The 20,980-nt window shown below is 39.9% G+C and overlaps 1 protein-coding gene across 1 annotated transcript in view; it reads left to right on the plus strand.

Moving 5' to 3' along the window:
- The first annotated feature begins 8,997 nt into the window (after nucleotides 1-8,997).
- The window catches only part of RBM25 (RNA binding motif protein 25), a 60,178-nt gene continuing 48,195 nt past the window's right edge, over nucleotides 8,998-20,980 (plus strand). The window contains exons 1-2 of the mRNA XM_039219931.1: nucleotides 8,998-9,200; nucleotides 18,621-18,741. Of these exons, the coding sequence (XP_039075862.1) occupies nucleotides 18,636-18,741 (106 nt within the window). The 5' untranslated portion in view covers nucleotides 8,998-9,200; nucleotides 18,621-18,635. The remainder of the gene's footprint in view (nucleotides 9,201-18,620; nucleotides 18,742-20,980) is intronic.

Here is a 20,980-nt window from a genome sequence, read left to right on the forward strand (position 1 = left end):
GTGCTCAACATCATTAGTCATTAGAGAAATGCTAATCAGAGCCCTAATGATATCACTTCACATCAAGCAGGAAAGGTATAATTAGGGGAAAAAAAGCCCAAAGAATAACAAGTGTTGGCAATTGGTATAGACAAACAGAATCCTCAAGCCTCACTGGTGGGAATGTAAAGTGGTGCAGCTGCTATGAAAACCAGTTTGGCATTTCCTTAAAAAGTTAAACATAGAACTACCATATGATCTCACAATTCTACTTCTAGTGACATAGCCAAGAGAACTGAAAACATGTTCAAGCAAAAACCTGTAGGCCAATGCACATAGTACCATTATTCATGGGGGAAACAACCCAAGTGTCCATCGACTGATGAATGGTTAAATAAAATGTAGCGTATTCATACAACAGCATATGATTTAGTCTAAAAAAGGAATGAGGCGCTGCCACGTAGTATAAGATGGATGAACCTTGAAGGCATACTAAACGAAAGAAGCCAGACACAAAAAGCCACATGTTCTTTGATTCCATTTATAGGAATTGCCCAGAATAGGCAAATCCATAGAGACAGGAAGCTAATTAGTGGTTGCCAGGAGCTGTGGGGAGTGGGTCATAAGTAATGACTACCCAATGTGTATGACATTTCTATTTGGGGTGATGAAAATGTCCTAGATAGTGATGATAGTTACACCATAATGTGAATGTACTAAGAGCCATCAAACTGTACCCTTTAAAAATGTTTACAATGGTGACTTTTATGTGACTTTTACTGAAACAAATAAAAACAAGGGAGACAATGAGTATAGTTCTGCACCCGTTGGGTTTGAAGTGCACAGGGAATATCCCAGTGGAGGTACTTAGTAGGTAGCTGGCCAAGAAGAGAAGGAACTGAAGTGATCTAGGCTACAGATATAGACTTGGGACTAGATGTTTGTTGAAGCCCTAAGAGTAGATGAGTTAGCTGTGAAATCATTCAAGTAGGGAGAGAAATTTTTTCAGAAGATCCACGTTTTAAGACATGATCACAAGAGGACCCTTTGAAGGAGAATGAGCAGGAGAAAGAGTATGGGACACAGAAGTCAAGGAAAGAGGATTTGTCGAAGTGCAGTGGTCAGAAGCCTTACGTGCTAGAAGAGTAAAATAAGATAAAGGCTAAGAAATGTACGTTGGGCTTAGCAAAAAGTAGATATAGTTTTATTGGATTGGTGGAGACTAGGTTCAGATAACAGTTGTTGAAAAAGATACCTTTAGGGATGCCTGGGTGACTCAGTCAGTTAAGTATCTCTCTCTCTCTCTTTTCTTTTTAATTAAAAAAATTTTAATGTTTATTTTTGAGAGAGAGACAGAGAGAGGAGAGCAGGGGAGAGGGAGGAGCAGAAAGAGAGGGAGACACAGAATCAAGAGCAGGCTCCAGGTGGACAGCACAAAGTGCCCATGGTGCTTGAACCCACAAACCGTGAGATCATGACCTGAACCTAAGTCAGACACTTAACCGACTGAGCCCGGGAGCCCCAAGCGTCTGACTTTTGATTTCAGGTCATGATTTCATGGTTTGTGAATTCCAGCCCCACATCAGGCTCCATGCTGATAGCGCAGAGTCTGTTCTCCCTTCCTCTCTCTTCTGCCCCTCCCATGCACGCTCTCTCTCTCTCTCAAAATAAATAAATTTTAAAAAAAAAGAGAAAAAATACCTTTATTAGAGGAAGTCATAGAAATGAAAGTTAAATTAAATGTCACTGTCTCCCATTAGAACATTTTATATGTTTATATGTATGTGTATATATATGTATATATATGTCAAGTTTAAACTATTGTAGAAATGTAATTGGTATAGCCCTTTTGAAGAGCTATTTGGCATTATCTGTTCAAATTTAGAAATTAGCATAGCCTTCCACCTTGCCTTGATATTAGTTCTAGAGAATTAAAATATTTCATGTATTTAAAAAATTTTTTTTTGTTTCGTTTTAACATTTACTTATTATTGAGAAACAGGGAGAGACAGAGCATGAGCATGGGAGGAGGAGAGAGAGGGGGAGACACAGAATCCGGAGCAGGCTTCAGGCTCTGAGCTGTCAGCACAGAGCCCGATGTGGAGCTCGAACTCGAATTGTGAGATCATGACCCGAGTTGAAGTCAGACGCTCAACCAACTGAGCCATCCAGGCGCCCCCCCAAAAATTTTTTAAATGTTTATTTCTGAGAGACAGCGAGAGAGAGAGAGAGACCAAGTGTAAGTGGGGGAGGGGCAGAGAGAGAGACACACACAGAAGAAGGCTCCAGGCTCTGAGCTGTCAGCACAGAGCCTGATGTGGGGCTCAAACGCACAAGCTGTGAGATCATGACCTGAGCCGCAGTTGGATGCTTAACTGACTGATCCACCAAGGCACCCTGGTATTTCATGTATTATTTTGAAGGAAACATATATAAATATGATAATTGCAAAACTGTTTAAATGTGTACAAAATAGAAACAAATATCCATCAATAAGGGAATTATTAAATAAATTATACAATGGGTGATGGTCGCCTTCTCAGTATATATTTCCCTCTTCCTCTTTTATAACAGGATTTTAATTTTGTTTAAATGTCTACTTTCCCCCGGCATAGGCCTTGGGTTTCAGAGAAAACTGACTTGACTCTTAGTTCAAGGGGTAGGCCTGATTTTCCAAGGGTAATTATGTCTATTTTGCCAATGATTGTTTCAGGCAAGAGCAAGAAACTCAGTGTAGGATGTGATTCAATTCAGGTTCCTGGAACTTCTGGAAAGTTTTTCTTTGATCTTCTGGAAGAGCTTCTGAAATCCACTTGGTCTCTTTCCTGAATCAAAAAACATGTGGACTAAATATAGCCATCCTATGACCATGAGGGGAGTTGTCCTTAGAATGAGGCCCACATTGGGGGGGCTGGCTGGCTCAGTTGGAAGAGCGTGCAATTCTTGATCTTGAGATCATGGGTTTTGAGCCCCACATTGGGTGTAAGATTACTAAAAAATAAATAAAAATAAAAACTTTAAAAAAGGAAGGCCCACATTGTAGCGAGGAGAGCAAAGAGAAAGGAAAAAAGCAAGGCAGAAAGAACCTTGTTTTTGATAAAATTACTGAGCCTGTAGATCACTCAACCCTGAAGGGAAGCCTTTCTTGTCTTTCTGCTGGATGAGCCAAAACATTTCCTTACTATTTAAGCCACTTGGACTTAAATGGTCTGTTATTTGGTTCTGAAAACTTTCTAGTCCATACACTGTGACACAACCATGTTATGAAATACAATGTAGCAATTTAAAAAATGTTTATTTATTTTGAGAGAGAAAGAAAGCCAAGAGGGAGAACGCATGAGCAGGGGAGAAGCTGAGAGGGAGAGAGTAAATCCCAAGCAGGCTCCACACTATCAGTGCAGAGCCTGGCTCAGGGCTCAATCTCAGGAATAGGAGTTGAGGTCAAGAGTCAGAGGCCTAACTGAGCCACTCAGGCATCCCCAATGTAGCAATTTTTAAAAACTCAGGGGCACCCTATTGACTCAGTTGGAAGAGCATGGGACTCTTGAGTTCAGGGTCCTAAATTCAAGCCACATGTTAGGTATAGAGATTCCTGAGAAACGTAAATAAAATTTTTTAAGTTTATTAATTTTTTTAAAAAAATTTAATGTTTATTTTTGAGAAAGAGAGACAGAGTACAAGCAGGGGAGGGGCAGAGAGAGAGGAAGACACAAAATTCAAAGCAGGCTCCAGACTCTGAGTTGTGAGCACAAAGCCTGACATGGGGCTCAAACTCATGAGCCGTGAGGTCATGACCTGAGTCGAAGTTGGACACTCAATTGACTGAGCCACCCAGGAGCCCCTAAGTTTATTAATTTTTGAGGGAGGGGCAGAGAGAGAAAGGGAGAGAGAGAATCCCAAGCAGGCTCCATGACTCAGGACTCAAACCCATGAACTGTGAGATCATGACCTGAGCCAAAATCAAGAGTCTGATGCTTAACCAACTGAACTACCCAGGCACTTCAAACTTTTTTTTTTTTTTAAGTAGGCTCCATGCCAAACATGGGGCTTGAACTCATGATCTCAAAATCAAAGGTCACATACTCCACTGACTGAGTCAGCCAGGCACCCCTGAAAAAAATAAATAAACTTTTAAAAAATGAGGTAGGGGCATCTGGGTCGCTCAGTTGATTAAGCGTCCAACTTCGGCTCAGGTCATGATCTCACAGTTCCTGGGCTTGGCCCCAAGTCAAGCTCTACGTTGACAGCTCAGAGCGTAGAGCTGGCTTCAGATTCTGTGTCTCCCTCTCCCTCTCTCTCTGCCTCTCCTCCACTTGCCCTCTCTCTCTCTCTCTCTCAAAAATAAAAACATTTAAAAATCTACCTAATTTTAAAGACTGAACTACTACATTTTTTAAGATGTTTATTTGAGAGAGAGAAAGTTAAGAGAGGAGAGGACTGGTCGGGGAGGGGCAGAGAGAGGGGGACAGAGGAGCTGAAGCAAGCTCAGAGCTGACAGCAGTCTGTCAGTGAGCCTGTTGTGGGGCTTGAACTCACAAACTGAGATCATGACCTGAGCCGAAGTTGGATGCTCAACCAACTAAGCAATCTAGGCACCCTATATTAGGTATATTTCTACATACTGATTTAACATACCAAAAAATTCCTAGCCCTACTGAGTGAAAATTGAATAAGTCTGTGATTCCATTTCTGTAAAACTCTAAAAAGCAAAATAAAATGTTTATTTAAGTGTATAGATGCCATTACATAAATTATTTTTAACTTAAAATTATGTAATATTTACTGTATTGAAAATATATGTAATTCATATGTAGATTATGAAGCATAATAAAATGAAAACCCACCACCAAGTTTATAAACCAGAACATTACCAAAACCATTGAGGCTACGTATATGCTCTTTTTTCTCATCACCTTTCCTCCCTCCAAGAGGGAAATAATAACTCCATAGGGCAGCCACCACCCTGAATTTTTTATTTAATATTTTTATTTCATTATTCCTTTGGCTTTTTAAAAAAAAATATGGTTTTGCCACATGTATTTTTTCTTTAAACAGTAGATGATTACATAGGCCATTTTTAATCTTCATTGATAATGGTATCATACAATATAGACTTCTGACTTTTTTCATTCAGTATCTCATGTGTGTAACTGTATTCATTCTATTTTTGTATAATGCCCATTATGTGACTTATTGAAAATGTGTTTATTCTCTTGTTAGACATTCAAGTAATTTCCAGTATTTTTTTCTTTTATTAACAATGGTGTTAAAAACATTCTTAAATATGTGTCCTGGTGCATGTATGCAAAGATTTCTTTGTATGACAGAAGGAATGGACTGCTGGGTCATAGGGAAAATATGTGTTTTATTTTTCTAGGTTATGCCAAGGTAGTTGTACCAATATAACTTCTATCTGAAATGCCTAAGTTTTCCTGTTATTCTACATCCTTGTATTATCAGACTTCTTAAATTTTACAAACAAAAGGGCTTTAAAATGATTATCTCACTATGATATTAGTATCTCTGTTATTACTAATAAAGGGGAGAATTTGTCATATTTTATTCAAATTTGTCCTCCCTTTACAGGGCCAGTTAAAACATAGCTCAGGATACTACTTCCTCCTGGAAGACTTTCCTGACTTCTGATCTGCTGGCTAAAGGAAGTGCTACTACCAATACTTTGCGTATTTCTATCATAATATTTTAATAAGCCCTCCATTTTTCAGGGACACATGAACATCTCTTTACAGTCCAAAGCATAGTCCATGGAAGATTACCTTTTTTAGGGCAACTGCGTGGCTCAGTCAGTTAACCTTATTTAGTTTGAGACAGAGCAAAAGTTGGGGAGGGGCAGAGAGAGAGAGACGGAGACACAGAATCTAAAGCAGGTTTGAGGCTCTGAGCTGTCAGCACAGAGCCTGATGCAGGGCACCAACCGACGAACTGTGAGATCATGACTTAAACTAAAGTCAGACATTTAACTGACTGAGACACCCAGGTGCCCCCATTTTGCTACATTTTAAAGATATGCTGTGGTTTTTTTAAAAAAAACAAACACTACTTTTATGAATATTACATGTTTTGCCTGCCCATTTAAAGGTGAATAAACACCTGCTCCCTTCCTTGAAAGAACTCAGTGTCTAATACATAACAAACAGACAATCATACAGTGGTATATGTCCTGGAACGATGATGCGGGGCCTGAAGCTACATGGCTGGGCTTCTGGGAGACTAGGTATTCATCAGGATATTGCCTTAAATCCAGCAGTTCTGATGACAGCTCAGGTGCTTGACAAGAATTCCAATAATTTCCTCCTCCCAATCTAGGGCACAAAGGTGCCTATTCCAGTCACTTTCTGTATTTCATATGATTCACCTATGTTATCATCTATAATTAACTGTTTTCCCTTTTCCTGTCAGTTAATTGACTCCGCTACATCTCTGGTTTCAATTCTTGAGAGGATCTGTGTGGGCCAACGAAACAATGTTTTTCTCACAGGTCACACACTATGTTGATGACCAGACGTGGCCAAAGGGATAGGTCAGAATGCACATAATGTGGTCACCAATGTCAAAAGTAATCATCTCCAGTCACTGTCCTCAGGGAGGACCTATGAGGGGAAAATTCCTTAGAAGGGGGATGCCTGCTATTGCAGGTGAATGGCCTGACCTATTCTCTACAAACGACATACAAATGTCGTTTGAACACAAAAGTGTTCAAGGCACTTTCTGTTGTAGGGATAGAAAACTCCATTCAAACTGATTTCGGAAAAGGAATCCGTTGGCTTACACACTGAGAAGCCTAGAAGCATAATGATTTCAATGTTCTCAAATGATATCATCAAAAATCTGTCACCTTCTCTTTGCTTTCTTTTGTGATTATTTCATTCTTATCCCCACTAGTTCTAAGGTTAAATAATCTCAGATTTACATTAAGTAAAAAAGATAGAGTTCCTTCCCCCAGCCCCTTTTAGCATTATTCCTGCTAGACAAAACGGCCTAATGTGATGGTTGAGACCATGGGCTCAGGAACCAGATCAGCTCCATCACTAACTGTTAACGGTTTTATTTTTAAAGTAGGCTTCATGCCAAGCATGGAGCCCAACTTGGAGCCCAACTCGGAGCCCAACTCAGCACTTGAACTCATGACCCTAAGATCAAGACCTGAAATGAGATATGGGGTGCCTGGGTGGCTTAGTCAGTTAAGCGTCCGACTTTCGCTTGGGTCATGATCTCGCGGTTCGTGGGTTCGAGCCCCGCGTCGGGCTCTGTGCTGACTGCCAGCTCAGAGCCTGGAGCCAATTTCAGAGTCTGTATCTCCCCCTCTCTCTCTGACTCTCCCCTGCTCACGCTGTCTCTCTCTCTCCTAGAAATAAATTTAAAAAAAATAAAAAAAAAAAAGACGTGAAATGAGATAGTCAAATGCTTAACCAACTAAGCTACCCAGGCACCTCCATCACTTACTGTCCTTATAAATTTGGACAACTTATTTTGCCTCTCCAAGCCTTGGTTTCTTCATCTCTACCACAATGGTTCCTACTTCAGTGGGTTGCTGTGAGGTTTAAATTTGCTGATATTTGGAAGATGCTTAAAATAGTGCCTGGTACAACACAGTTACTCAATTACCAGGCTCTGGTAAAGGTTATAACTTTATCTCTGCGCTCTAAGGTTGGGACTTTCCAACCAAACTACAAAGATCTAGAGTAATGGAAGGATGGTTTTCTTTTAAGAAATCTGGGGTGCCATTACCAAAGGCTAGGGAATGGATACCAGCTCAATATAAGTAACAAATGTCTCCTACAGGCGACCCTGGGGAATAGATATTATTAGCCCTACTTAATGGTAAGAAAATCTAGTGGTAGCCTTTCCCGTTAGTCTGTCACTGAATTTCATGTTGTTGGTACTCATATATAATCATTTCTTTCTTTCTTTTTTAATGTACAATCCTGTCATTCAGCAAATATTTATTGAGCACTTGCTATATGCCAGACTTTGTCCTAGGCCCTGGAATGCAGCAGTGAACAAAACAGACAATCCCTGCACTCCTTAAGTTTACATTATAGTGGGGTAGGGGAAGACAAACCATAAAATAAATAAGACAAATATAAAGTTAGTAAGTGGTGATAAATGCTGTAGGGTAAAATCCAATAGGAAAAGCAGATTTAAAAAAAAAAAGGGAGTGTGTATGTTTCAGTTTTATACACAACGGTCAGTTTGTCATCTGACATTGTAGCTCTTCCCAAACAAGGATGAAACCTCACTTGCATTTACCTTCAAACATTCAGGGAGTCAATAACTTTACGTCCAATAAATGATAAGCCTTCTGAGAAGAATTGGGAAACAAAGGCCTGTAAAAGATATTAACCAAAAGACATAAATTGAAGAATGATTCATGACTAGTTTCACTTATTTCCAATAATTTAGTTTTATTTACATTAATCTAATAAGTGAAGTTCTTTTCAGCACCTTTACAATTACAGAATGACAGTTGTGTTAAAAGTTCTTGCAGGCTATTTTAGGTATTTCAAGTATCTTTAGCCATCTCTTTGGCCTTCCTAGGGAGCACAAGGGGTGCGCGCGAGCACTTAAAAAAAAAAACACCACCACGCCCTCTGCCAGTTATCTCGTGGTATCAAGGATAGCTGTTTTCCAGGGGAAAGTTAGCCCTTGGGAGTTCCCAAGAACTTGCTAGGTGAAGCCCCGTTAGCTGTCCATCCAATCTCAACAAGCCACAGAACAAGCTTGTAAGCCCGGAAACACAAACTGCAAAAAGTGAGAAACCTTCTAACAGCCCTTGCGCCCTGTGCACCGGAACCTTGACCTCAAGATGGCGTCTCATAGTCATAAGATTCAATCAGCTCCAATCAAAAATGGCAGGGTGGGTCGTAATTTACAGTTCGAGCCTTTCTAGTCCCTATCAGGCCCTCCTTCTCTATGGTTATTGGCCGCTGCGTAGTGATTCAGAGCCAAAGGGAAGACTATCTATACGCGTTCTTCTCTATGATTCTCCTCTTCACTCGGCCTGGTCGCAGTGCATGCCGGGCAAGAGGAAGACCTCCAGAAGCTCCCCGCGCAGCGCGGCTGTGTTTGCGGCCTGTGCGAGTCGGCGCTTCGGAACCAGTCTCCCAGCGAGCGGTGCGCAGAAACCTCGAACCGGAGGAGCCCATTCGTAACCTGGAGCCCGGAAGGCCGCGAAGACCGTATCGTTTTCTCAGCGGCGGGTGAGTTCACGCCTCTGAACGCGTGTGGGAACCAGGAGACCGGGAGACCGGGAGGAGGGGAAGCCAGGGAGGCTGCTAAAGGGCCGGGGTGGGATTGGGGGTAAAGGGGGGTTGGAGTGGGGGAGGGGGCGGGCACGAGGCTTGGGTTTCTCCACTTCTCTAAGGCCTCAAAAACCGGTGGGCCCAGCAGGAGCCCGTGGAGGCCGGACCTACTGCCAGAGCTTTCCTCCTTGCATTTGTCGCCCACTTTCTCTTTCCCTTCCCCGGTCCGTCACAGGGTGGATCGCCTGGTCCCCTTCTCACTCCACGATTGCCACAGAACGATCAGTTTGTCCCTGGGGAGCCCCTCCCTGAGGCCCCTTTCTAACCTGGGCCTCACTGTAGATTTTCCGGCCTAGGACACTTGCCTCAGGCTCTGCCCACAAGCCAGAGAGCGGCCACCCTTTTTAGCGAGGTGCTGGCCACCAACGGATTTCTTTCCCTTTCTCTTTGGTCATCCAGAGCCCGCCACCGAGTGGAGTCCCCCACCCCCACCCCGAATTCAGCTAATGCCCACCTTTTTTGGCATCCCCCTGGTTTGCTGGTCTACGATTGTGATGAGTACTGTGGTCCTGCCTCTTCCTCCTTTGGAGGTTGCAGTAAACTATATCCCATTCATTCTAGGAGATGAACAAGCTCCACATTAAAATGTGTTACTTCTTTCTTACTCTTCCTTGGTCTTTTGTACTTTTTGTATACGTTTTCGGAAGTAGATCTAGGAGTATGAAGATCATTTTGAAGTTATGTAACGGGGATATTTATATTGCCATGGAAAAGCCATTTTGATCCTGGTCAGAAAGGAGCAGACCAAAAGAGAGGAGAGATTGGACTTCTCTTGTACCAGACTGCTATAGTATGAAGTACTGTGAGTTAGGAAGTTGGCAGTGGAGTGTAAAACAATTTTTATTCGGTCTTAGGAACTTTGATTTTTAAAGATTTCCAAAAACATATAGGGGTTTGAAAGGCCTTCAGTTGGTCCTCATGATTCAAGCAGATACTATACTATTCTAGTTAATCTAACTTTTCTTGAAGCCTTGGCTTTCTTCCTCTGTAAATTGAGGTATAACAGTATCCACTTCATAGGTTATTGTGATTGGGGATTGAGAAAAACGTATGTAAAATCCTTTTGCTATGTCTAAGTAACATAGTGTTTAGTCCACATTAACTGATACTATCTGTTATTTAATAATTTTCAGTGAAGTACAAGAGCCTAATCCAGACCCTTAACGTTTCTTCCAGTGTACTCTGAATAGACTTTTATAAATAAAAGTTAACCCTTAATAAAGTTTCTTATTGGTATGTTATTACTAGAAAGAGGCATTGTGATACAGTGAAAACAGCCTTTGGATTGGTAATTTCAGGATAGTGGGGACCTTGGAGCCCCCACTCATTTATTGTGTTCCCTTGGACAAGTTAGCTTCTTCATCTGTAAAAGGAGAATATATCTACACCAGGTACTTTGCAAAATTCAGTGAGATAATGTATGTTGAAGGCTTTTGTAAACAAAAGTAAATAAAAATGTTGGTTAATACTTTTGTTAAATAATAATTCTTCTTGGAGTTACCTAAATTCCATTTCTCGTCCCCCAAACATGGTTTTTCCTTTATATATGTATGTATGTATCTTTGATTCCAAAACATTTCTAGGAAGAAAATGTTTTCATTGTCCCTGTGTTGCATGTAGGCATTATATATTAATAATAGTTTGGGGTAAGTTTTTATTATTTTGTGGTTTGGTATCTTTATTTTACTGTGTTAGGCTTTAAATCTTTTTAAATGTTTTTAAAATAGAATGAGTTCATTTTAGTATTGGTAATTACTTCGGACCTAATATAAGTTTGGGATTTTCAAGTAACTTCTTGGGTCACTGATTAGCTATATAGATTTTTCATTTACATATGATTAAGAGAAAAATTGTTTTGACTATTTTGTAACTTTGGAAGCAGAAATAATCATTGAATCTTTTAACATCTTACAAAAACATTCTGTGTATTTTGTTTAACATCTTGATAGTCTTTTCTGACAACTATCATTGCCATTCCTAAAAAGATTGATTACCCCTTAAAGTTTTTCAATAGGTTTTCTCCTGCCTTTTTTAAAAATTTTGAAACTTCAGACAGTAAAAAAAAATATTTACACCACCCGAATTGCTGATAACTGCTTTTTAAAACTTATTCGAGGGGCGCCTGGGTGGCTTAGTCGGTTGAGCGTCCGACTTTCGCTTAGGTCATGATCTCGCGGTTCGTGGGTTCGAGCCCCGCGTCGGGCTCTGTGCTGACTGCCAGCTCGGAGCCTGGAGCCTGTTTCAGTCTGTGACTCCCCCTCTCTCTGACCCTCCCCTGCTCACGCTGTCNAAATGTTTAAAAAAAAAAAAAAAAAAAAAACTTATTCGACACATTGGGGCGCCTGGGTGGCTTAGTCGGTTAAGCGTCCGACTTTCGCTTAGGTCATGATCTCGCAGTTCGTGGGTTCGAGCCCCGCGTCGGGCTCTGTGCTGACTGCCAGCTGGGAGCCTGGAGCCTGTTTCGGAGTCTGTGACTCCTCTCTCTGACCCTCTCCTGCTCACGCTGTCTCTCTCTCTCTTCTAGAAATAAATAAAACATTAAAAAAAAAAATTTTAAAACTTATTCGACACAACTTCAAACTTTAAGCAAGTTGCAAGAATAGTAGAAAGAATTCTCAAATAACATTTCACCTAGATTCCCCAAAAGATAACATTTCACAAATTACTTTATCCTTTCCTCTTTTTCTTCTGAAATGTTTTGCTAGTAAGCCACAGATGAGTGTCCCTTAGCCCTTAAATACTTAAGTCTGTATTTCTTAGAATAAGGATATTTTCATATTCAATAGCAGTAGAGTGAACAAAATTAGGAAATTAATGTCCTAATAGGATTTAGCCTGAACTTGTCCTGAATTGATACTGTTTGTTTTTTTTTTAAAGCAACTTTACTCAGGTGTAATTGACACATAAAATACACTTGGTGTAGTGTGCAAATTTGATGATTTTTAGTAAATGTTCATAGTTGTGTGACTGTTACCACAAAAAGAATCCCGCTTTCCTGTTTGCAAGTCACGCCTTGTTCCCACCCCAGTTCCAGACTATCACTAATTTTTCTCTGTAGGTAGTATTGCTTTTTAATCATTGAAAATGGTAGAACAGCAAAGTGGAAAGCTCAGAAAAAGATCATGTCCCTTTTTTGAGACTTAAAACACTTCCATATTTTCATACCTCAAAAGCTTTCCTGCGAAAGAAACGTTTTGTTAATCAAGCATTTCCCATTGTTTTTTGGACATGGAATACTTTTTCCTAGGAGTAGTTCCCGAAGACTCCACTTCTGTAGAAATTCGGTTTGAGAAATGCAGTTTTGAGGGGCTTGGTTTTCTTAGGCTGGGACAGATATGTCAGTCCATTGTACATCTAGGCTGTAAGCAGAGCAGGGAACAATACATGCTACAGTATAGATAATTTGTATTTAATGCAGAGCCACTGAACTGGCAGCATAACTGTATGAAAATGATGTTTAGAAAAGAATCTGACACACAAGTGGAGCTAGATATTTGTTGAATGAATGAGTTGTATGTATAGGTGTTAAGGAGAATCTGTTGGTTCGTTTGCCTCTTTTTTTTTTTTTTTTTTAAATGGTTTATTTACTTCCAGGAGAGAGAGAGAGACAGCGTGAGCAGGGGAGGGACAGAGAGAGGGGGAGTCACAGACTCTGAAACAGGCTCCAGGCTCCGAGCTGGCAGTCAGCACAGAGCCCGACACGGGGCCCGAACCCACGAACCGCGAGATCATGACCCAAGCGAAAGTCGGACGCCCAACCGACTAAGCCACCCAGGCGCCCCCGTTTGCCTCTTAACATTCAGAAATTTTTCACACGGTGTCCGGATGAGGTTAGCCAGTAAATCTATTCCAGGTGAAGTATTTTTTCTATTAGGATAAATCTGCAGTGGAGGAATGATTATAAGTAGTAAATGGTGTGAGAAAAGAAGTGATTTAAAAGCATAAGGAGGGGAAAAAAGGCATAAAGAGGAAAACATGAAAAAGAGCAGAATACATGCATATGTTGAATGGTACGGATAAATGTTATTTAAAGTTTTTTCCCCTGACAGAGGAACCTAGATTTATTAAGATAAAATTTACATACAGTAAAATACACCCATTTTAATTTCAGTGAATTTTGACAAATGCGCAATAAACATGTATGACCACTGCCACACTAAAGGTAGGGAACGCTCACCTGACAGGTGCTCATTTTGTTACTTTGGGCCATAAGGCTTCATACTTAGCCCCTGTAAAAATGCTTTGCGCCTTCTAGGGGCCCTTGGCTGGCTCAGTGGGAAGAGCATGCAGCTCTTAATCTCGGGGTTGTGAGTGTGAGCCCCACGTTGGGTGTAGAGATTGCTTAAAAATAAATTCTTATTAAAATACTTTGAACCTTCTAAAAGTGAACCCCTCCAGAGTGAAGGTGAAAAATACAAGTATTTTGTAAATGTTAATTTATAATCATCTCAGTGCTAATAAAATAAGCTTTTTAGCTCTCTTTTTCTTAAACTCCACATGCGATCCCTCAAGCAATTGACTACCCTTGAAACGCGGAACATCCAGAATCTAACACTTGCACCGCTACCACCTCTTCCAGGCCACCCTCTCTTTTCTGTGTTATTAGAGTAGTCCTTTGCTTCTCCCCTTGCTGTCCGGTTTTATTAACACAGTGGCCAGTGATGCTGTTAAGATGTAAGTCAGGTCAAAAGCCTTTCAAATGTTTTCCATCTCATTTAGAGTAAAAATCAAAACATTGGCAGTGGCGTACGAAGTACTACATTCTCTGAGCCTGCTCCCCCAAGTGATACTCAGCATTTATCTTTAACTTTCCTCAGGTACTCTGCTCCAGCTGTTGGCCTTGCTGTTCCTCCCACAAACACTATGTAATCACCTCAGGCTCCTATATTTCTCTTTTCTTTGCTTGTAAGGCTTTTGCCTCCATATATGAGGCTTCCTGTCTTGGCCTCTTTGGAGTTTTTGTTCAGTTTGCCTATCATCTTTGTGAGGCATGACCACCATATTTAAAGTGAAGCACTCCCAAATTCTCTTCCCTACCTTATTCTACAATGTACCTACCAACTTTGAATCTCCATGTAATTTACTATGACAGTATTAGAATTTATCAACTGTAGGTAAAAACGGATCAACTTTGCTTATCGTTATAAAAGTTTATTCTTAGTCGTTTTCACACATGTCAAAACATAAAAGTATGTTGAAAAAAGTGGTTGATACTCTCACTTTAGCATGTTTAAAGTGAACATTAATATTAGTGATCACCAGAATTGTTTGTTTTCTGACCATAGAAGGGACCATTATCTCATAAAGATACCTTTCCCTTTGAAATTTTGCCTATGAATGAGCAAGTTTTGAATAGTTCTAAATGAAAGGGACATATAGCAGAAAAATTAGAAGTAAATAGAATGGGTATGTTAGCATACAGCATGTAATGTGGTTGTTCTTACGGAATGAATTATACATTTTTTTTTTAATGTGTATTGTTTTATTTATTTATTTATTTATTTTTTACAAATAGTTTATTGTCAAATTAGTTTCTACATAACACTCAGTGCTCATCCCCAAAGTGCCCTCCTCCATGCCCCTCCCCCCCTCCCCCCCCACATCCATCAGCCTCAGTTTTTGTCAGCATTCAAGAGTCTCTCATGGTTTGCCACTCTCCCTTTCCCCCACCATTTCCCCCCTTCTTCTCCCCCTTGGTCCTCCGTCAAGTTCCTCCTAATCCTCCTATACGTGCAAACATATGGTATTTGTCCTTCTCTGCCTGACTTATTTCGCTCAGCATAACCCCCTCAAGGTCCATCCATGTTGCTACACATGGCCAGATTTCATTGTTTCTCATTGCCATGTAGTATTCCATGGTATAGATAAACCACATCTTCTTGATCCATTCGTCTGTTGATGGACACTTAGGCTCTTTCCATGTTTTAGCTATTGTGGAGAGTGCTGCTATGAACATTGGGGTACATGTGCTCCTATGCCTCAGCATTTCTGTATCCCTTGGGTAAATTCCTAGCAGTGCTATTGCTGGGTCATAAGGGAGTTCTATTGTTAGTTTCCTGAGGAACCTCCACACTGTTTTCCAGAGGGGCTGTACCAGTTTACATTCCCACCAACAGTGCAGGAGGGTGCCCGTTTCTCCACATCCTCGCCAGCATCTCGAGTTCTCTGATTTGCTCATTTTAGCCACTCTGACTGGCGTGAGGTGGTATCTCAGTGTGGTTTTGATTTGTATTTCCCTGATGAGGAGGGATGCTGAGCATCGTTTCATGTGTCTGTTGGCCATCTGGATGTCCTCTTTGGAGAAGTGTCTGTTCATGTCTTCTGCCCATTTCTTCACTGGGTTGTTTGTTTTTCGGGCATGTAGTTTGGTGAGTTCCTTATAGATTCTGGATATTAACCCTTTATCTGATATGTCATTTGCAACTATCTTTTCCCATTCCGTTGGTTGCCTATTAATTTTCTGGGTTGTTTCCTTTGCTGTGCAGAAGCTTTTAATCTTGATGAGGTCCCAACAGTTTATTTTTGCTCTCGATTCCCTTGCTTTTGGGGATGTGTCAAGTAAGAAGTTGCTGCGGTGGAGGTCAAGGAGGTTGTTTCCTGCTTTCTCCTCTAGGGTGTTGATAGTTTCCTGTCTCACGTTCAGGTCCTTTATCCATTTTGAGTTGATTTTTGTGCATGGTGTGAGAAAATGATCTAGTTTCATTCTTCTGCATGTTGCTGTCCAGTTCTCCCAACACCATCTGTTAAAAAGGCTTTCTTTTTTCCATTGGATATTCTTTCCTGCTTTGTCAAAGATCAGTTGGCTGTATACTTTTGGGTCCACTTCTGAGTTCTCAATTCTGTTCCATTGGTCTATGGGTCTGTTTTTGTGCCAATACCATACTGTCTTGAGGATGACAGCTTAATGAATTATACATTTAAAAGCCATAAAATATAATTGAAACCCAAGAACATATAGGGCTTTTACAAAATAATGGTTATAACTTAATACTTGGCAACAAATGGTTCTAGGAATTCATGCTCCAGTCTTTGTAAACATTGTGAGACAAGACACTGGGTCATTGGTAGCACAGAACTTGGCACATGGGAGCTTGTTAATAAATGTGTTTACTGATTCATTCATTGATTTATTTATTCAACAGGTATTAATACCAACTGCCCTCCTAAGAAAGTGCTGAGATAGAGTATTATAATGATAATAGAAGAGCTTCTGTAAGTAGGACAGTAGCCCTCTTTTGAAAGGAGACACACTTCCGTCCCCTCCTATAGAATGTTTGTTTTTATTTTTGGGCAAAAAGTATTACAAAAAGATTATTTAAAAATTCAACACATTTATAATCTTAAATTAGTTGCATTTTTTCCTTTTTAATTTATGCCAATGCTTAAAGATTTTAAAGCATTTTCCAATACCTTATGTGAAATTCTAGGAATTTATTTTACCTGTAAATCTTTCTAAATATTTTAAGTGTACTGTGTTTTCTGAAATTGAAGTTTAGATTTTATAGAATTATCCTAAATAATCCTGTATTATCCTCACATATCCAAACTTTTTAAGTCAACACTGAGGAAGAACAACTGTGAGCCTGAAGGACATGCTTGTCTAAGACTTTTTTAAAGAAAAGTGTAATAAACAGGTAAAAAGATACTCAACTGCATTAGTGATTAAGGAAATGCACATTGAAATGAGAGGTGTTTTTTTTTTTTTTTTTTTTTTTTATACCTATGAGACTGTTACAATTTAAACACTGATTTACTCCAGTGATGTTGAAGATTTGAGGAAAGGGCATACATACCCATATATTGGTGGTGGGGATATAAATTTGTACACTAGTTTCGGAGAATGATTTGGAGGTAAAGTGTAGATACATACAGTACTAAGCTGTATTATAAAATTACTTGCACAGGTGCGTAGATTTGTATGTCCAGTGTGTCCAAGAATGTTCAATATTATTTCTAAGAGGCAAAATGTGGAGCTAGTCATCCTTGTTGATTGAATATTATATATCTGTATTATAGTATTTATTGCTTTATAAAGGTTAGGATAGAACTTTATGAACTGATATTAAGAGATGTTAATGATAATGAGGGAGAAATGAGGATAACAATAAAGAATGATTATACTGTTTGCAGAAAAACAAAAATGATTATATATTAGTTTGTGTATAGAAAGATATTTAGAAGAATACAACGATATATACCAAACTGTTGGGATTAGGGGGAGAGGAAGTGGAAGACATGCACTTTTTATCTTCTCTCTTCTGAAGGGTGAGTAAATCAGTGTATGAAACACACACACACACACACACACACACACACACACACACAAATAGTACAAATGTTCTAGCTCTAGACCCCTTCAGTTGTAGAGTGTAGAGGGAGTTTTTCCTAGTATCCAACAAATATCCAGTTCATCAAATTGCTACTATTTAGTGCCATCACTGATACTGATACAAGATCATTTATTTTGGCTTCTTTTTAAAATTGGTACATGGAATCTTCCTAGGACATCCTGACATTGGTTTTCTACTTTTTCTAATAGTTCTAGACACTCAAGTGTGTTGATGAAAATATAAAGTTTGGTGGTAAGGGAGTCTTAAATACTACGTTCATTTAACTAAAATCCAAAATTAAGTTTCTTTTAAAGTCAAACGAAACAGTTCAGTGTCACCTTACATTAAGTAACCATTCAAGAATGGTTAAGAGGTTTGCTTTTATCAAAAATTAAGACATCTTATTGTCACAAATTGTATGTTCTCTTTGTATCGGAATGGTTACCATGTGATCTGATGTCAGGAAGTTTCTTCCCTCTCAGGTTTAAGTTTACTGAGACATTCATTTGTCCTTGAGGAGCTGGCCGACATTGAATCAACAAATACTGCGTAACTTTGTACATTTAGATTTCAGGGTGCTGATGTGTGTAAAAAATGACTGCATCAGAACACTTAAAGAAAAAAAAAACTGTTAGATAATCTTCCTGGATTCTGAGTTTGGTTTAAAAAGATTCGTTGATGTTTGGTATTTAATTTTTGGATATTAACTGAACCTCAACATTTTTTTCTTCCTTTATATGTATTCCCACATGATTGTAGGAGTCTATCCTGAATTTAGATCGTGTACATTTTGGGAACTTATTTTAGAAAAGATCTAAGTTTTAAAAATTCTCAATGGACAGACAGAGAAAAGAGGGTCTTTGCCAACTCCTTTGGGTAAGAAAACTTTAGAATTTTGCAGATACTCTAAAAATGAAGGCCAACAAACCAGGCATATCAAATTGCAAAGATTTCAAATAAAATGATTTGTCATGATTTTTTTCTTTAGACCGCTGCAGTAAGAATGTCTTTCCCCCCTCACTTGAATCGCCCTCCCATGGGAATCCCAGCACTCCCACCAGGGATCCCACCCCCACAGTTTCCTGGTTTTCCTCCACCTGTACCTCCAGGTAAGTTTGTGGAGACTGTTGTTTTTTAACCTGCAGTTTTGTCAGTACACTGTTAACTTTAGGAAAGTGATATATATGTGATGTGTCAGTAGTAACGATGTCTGTTAGCATCCTTTTGTAAATATGGTGTCTCATTTTCCTGTGGCAGTGCTTTTCATATCTGGCTGAGCATCAAACTCATCTGGGGAGATTAAGGGAAAAAAACACTTTTATTAAAACCAGGTAATGCATTCATATGGTTCAGTCATCAAAAAGGTATACAGTGAAAAGTTTTCCTTACATTCCCGCATAACTTACTACTAATCTCTTATAGAAAGAGGGAAAACTGTTTCGATCAGTTGGTTTCTTCATTGTCCCAGGTGCTTTTTAGTGCATATTACATGCCACTGCAAGTATATATTCTTTTATCCACTGAGTTTTTGTTTTTTTCTTTTAATGCAGATGTATAGTAACATCCTACATATACTGTTCTGCCCCTTTGTTATGCTTGAAAATATATTTTGGAGAGATTTTCAGATTATCATATAAAAAGTTCCTCTCTCCAAAGCTGAGGTTTAAAAAAAAAAAAAAAAAAGATAACCTTCAGTCCCCACTTCAACCCACTGACTGATTCAGATCCTCAGATACTTCTAAATATCCAGGAATCTTTATTTTCAACAAGTTCACAGGCGATTCATTCCTAGGCATCTTATTTTAGCATAGCTAAGAGAACCCACATTTGAGAACCATTGTCTTGAGGCACATATTTTTTTTTTTTCAAATAGTTTATTGTCAAATTAGTTTCCACATAACACCCAGTTCTCATCCCCACAAGTGCCCTCCTCCATGCCCATCCCCCCTCCCCCCCACATCTATCAGTCCTCAGTTTTTGTCAGCATTCAAAAGTCTCTCATGGTTTGCCTCTCTCCCTTTCCCCCACCATTTCCGCCCTTCTTCTCCCCCTTGTTCCTCAGTTAAGTTCCTCCTCATCCTCCTATACGTGCAAACATATGATATTTGTCCTTCTCTGCCTGACTCATTTCGCTCAGCATAACACCCTCAAGGTCCATCCATGTTGCTACACATGGCCAGATTTCATTGTTTCTCATTGCCATGTAGTATTCCATGGTATAGATAAACCACATCCTCTTGATCCATTGGTCCGTTGATGGACACGTAGGCTCTTTCCATGTTTTAGCTATTGTTGAGAGTGCTGCTGTGAACATCGGGGTGCATGTGCTCCTATGCATCAGCATTTCTGCATCCCTTGGGTAAATTCCTAGCAGTGCTATTGCTGGGTCATAGGGGAGTTCTATTGTTAGTTTCCTGAGGAACCTCCACACTGTTTTCCAGAGGGGTTGTGCCAGTTTACATTCCCACCAACAGTGTAGGAGGGTGCCCGTTTCTCCACATCCTCGCCAGCATCTAGAGTTCTCTGATTTGCTCATTTTAGCCACTCTGACTGGCATGAGGTAGTATCTCAGTGTGGTTTTGATTTGTATTTCTCCCATAACCCCTCCAGCAACCCTCTGTTTGTTTTATCCCCCTCCCTGTTTTTATATTATTTTTGTTTCCCTTCCCTTATGTTCATATGTTTTGTAGAGAGAGAGAATTGTTTTTAATATAATTTATTGTCAAATTGGCTTCCATACAACACCCACTGCTTATCCCAACAAGTGCCCTCCTCAGTGCCCATCACCCACTTTCCCCTCTCCTCCACCCACCATCAACCCTTAGTTTGTTCTCAGTATTCAAGAGTCTCTTATGGTTTGCCTGCCTCCCTCCCTCTCTGTAACTTTTTTCACCCCCATCCCCTCCCCCATCATCTTCTGTTAAGTTTCTCAAGATCCACATAACAGTGAACACATATGGAATCTTTCTCTGACTAACTTACTTCACTTAGCCTAATACCCTCCAGATCCATCCACCTTGCTGAAAATATGTATATAAACCACGTCTTCTTTGTCCATTCATCAGTTCATGGACATTTAGGCTCTTTCCATGATTTGGCTATTGTTGAGAGTGCTGCTGTGAACATTGGGGTACATGTGCCCTTATGCATCAGCACTCCTGGATCCCTTGGGTAAATTCCTAGCAGTGCTGCTGCTGGGTCATAGGGGAGTTCTATTGTTAATTTTTTGAGGAACCTCCACAGTGTTCTGCAGAGCGGCTGCACCAGTTTCCATTCCCACGAATAGTGCCAAGAGGGTTCCTGTTGAGAGAGAGAATCTTAAAACAGGCTTCATACTCCATGGAGTCT

The sequence above is a fragment of the Hyaena hyaena genome, unplaced genomic scaffold, assembly GCF_003009895.1.
Source record: "Hyaena hyaena isolate Hyena2069 unplaced genomic scaffold, ASM300989v1 scaffold_851, whole genome shotgun sequence".
Lineage (NCBI taxonomy): Eukaryota > Metazoa > Chordata > Mammalia > Carnivora > Hyaenidae > Hyaena > Hyaena hyaena.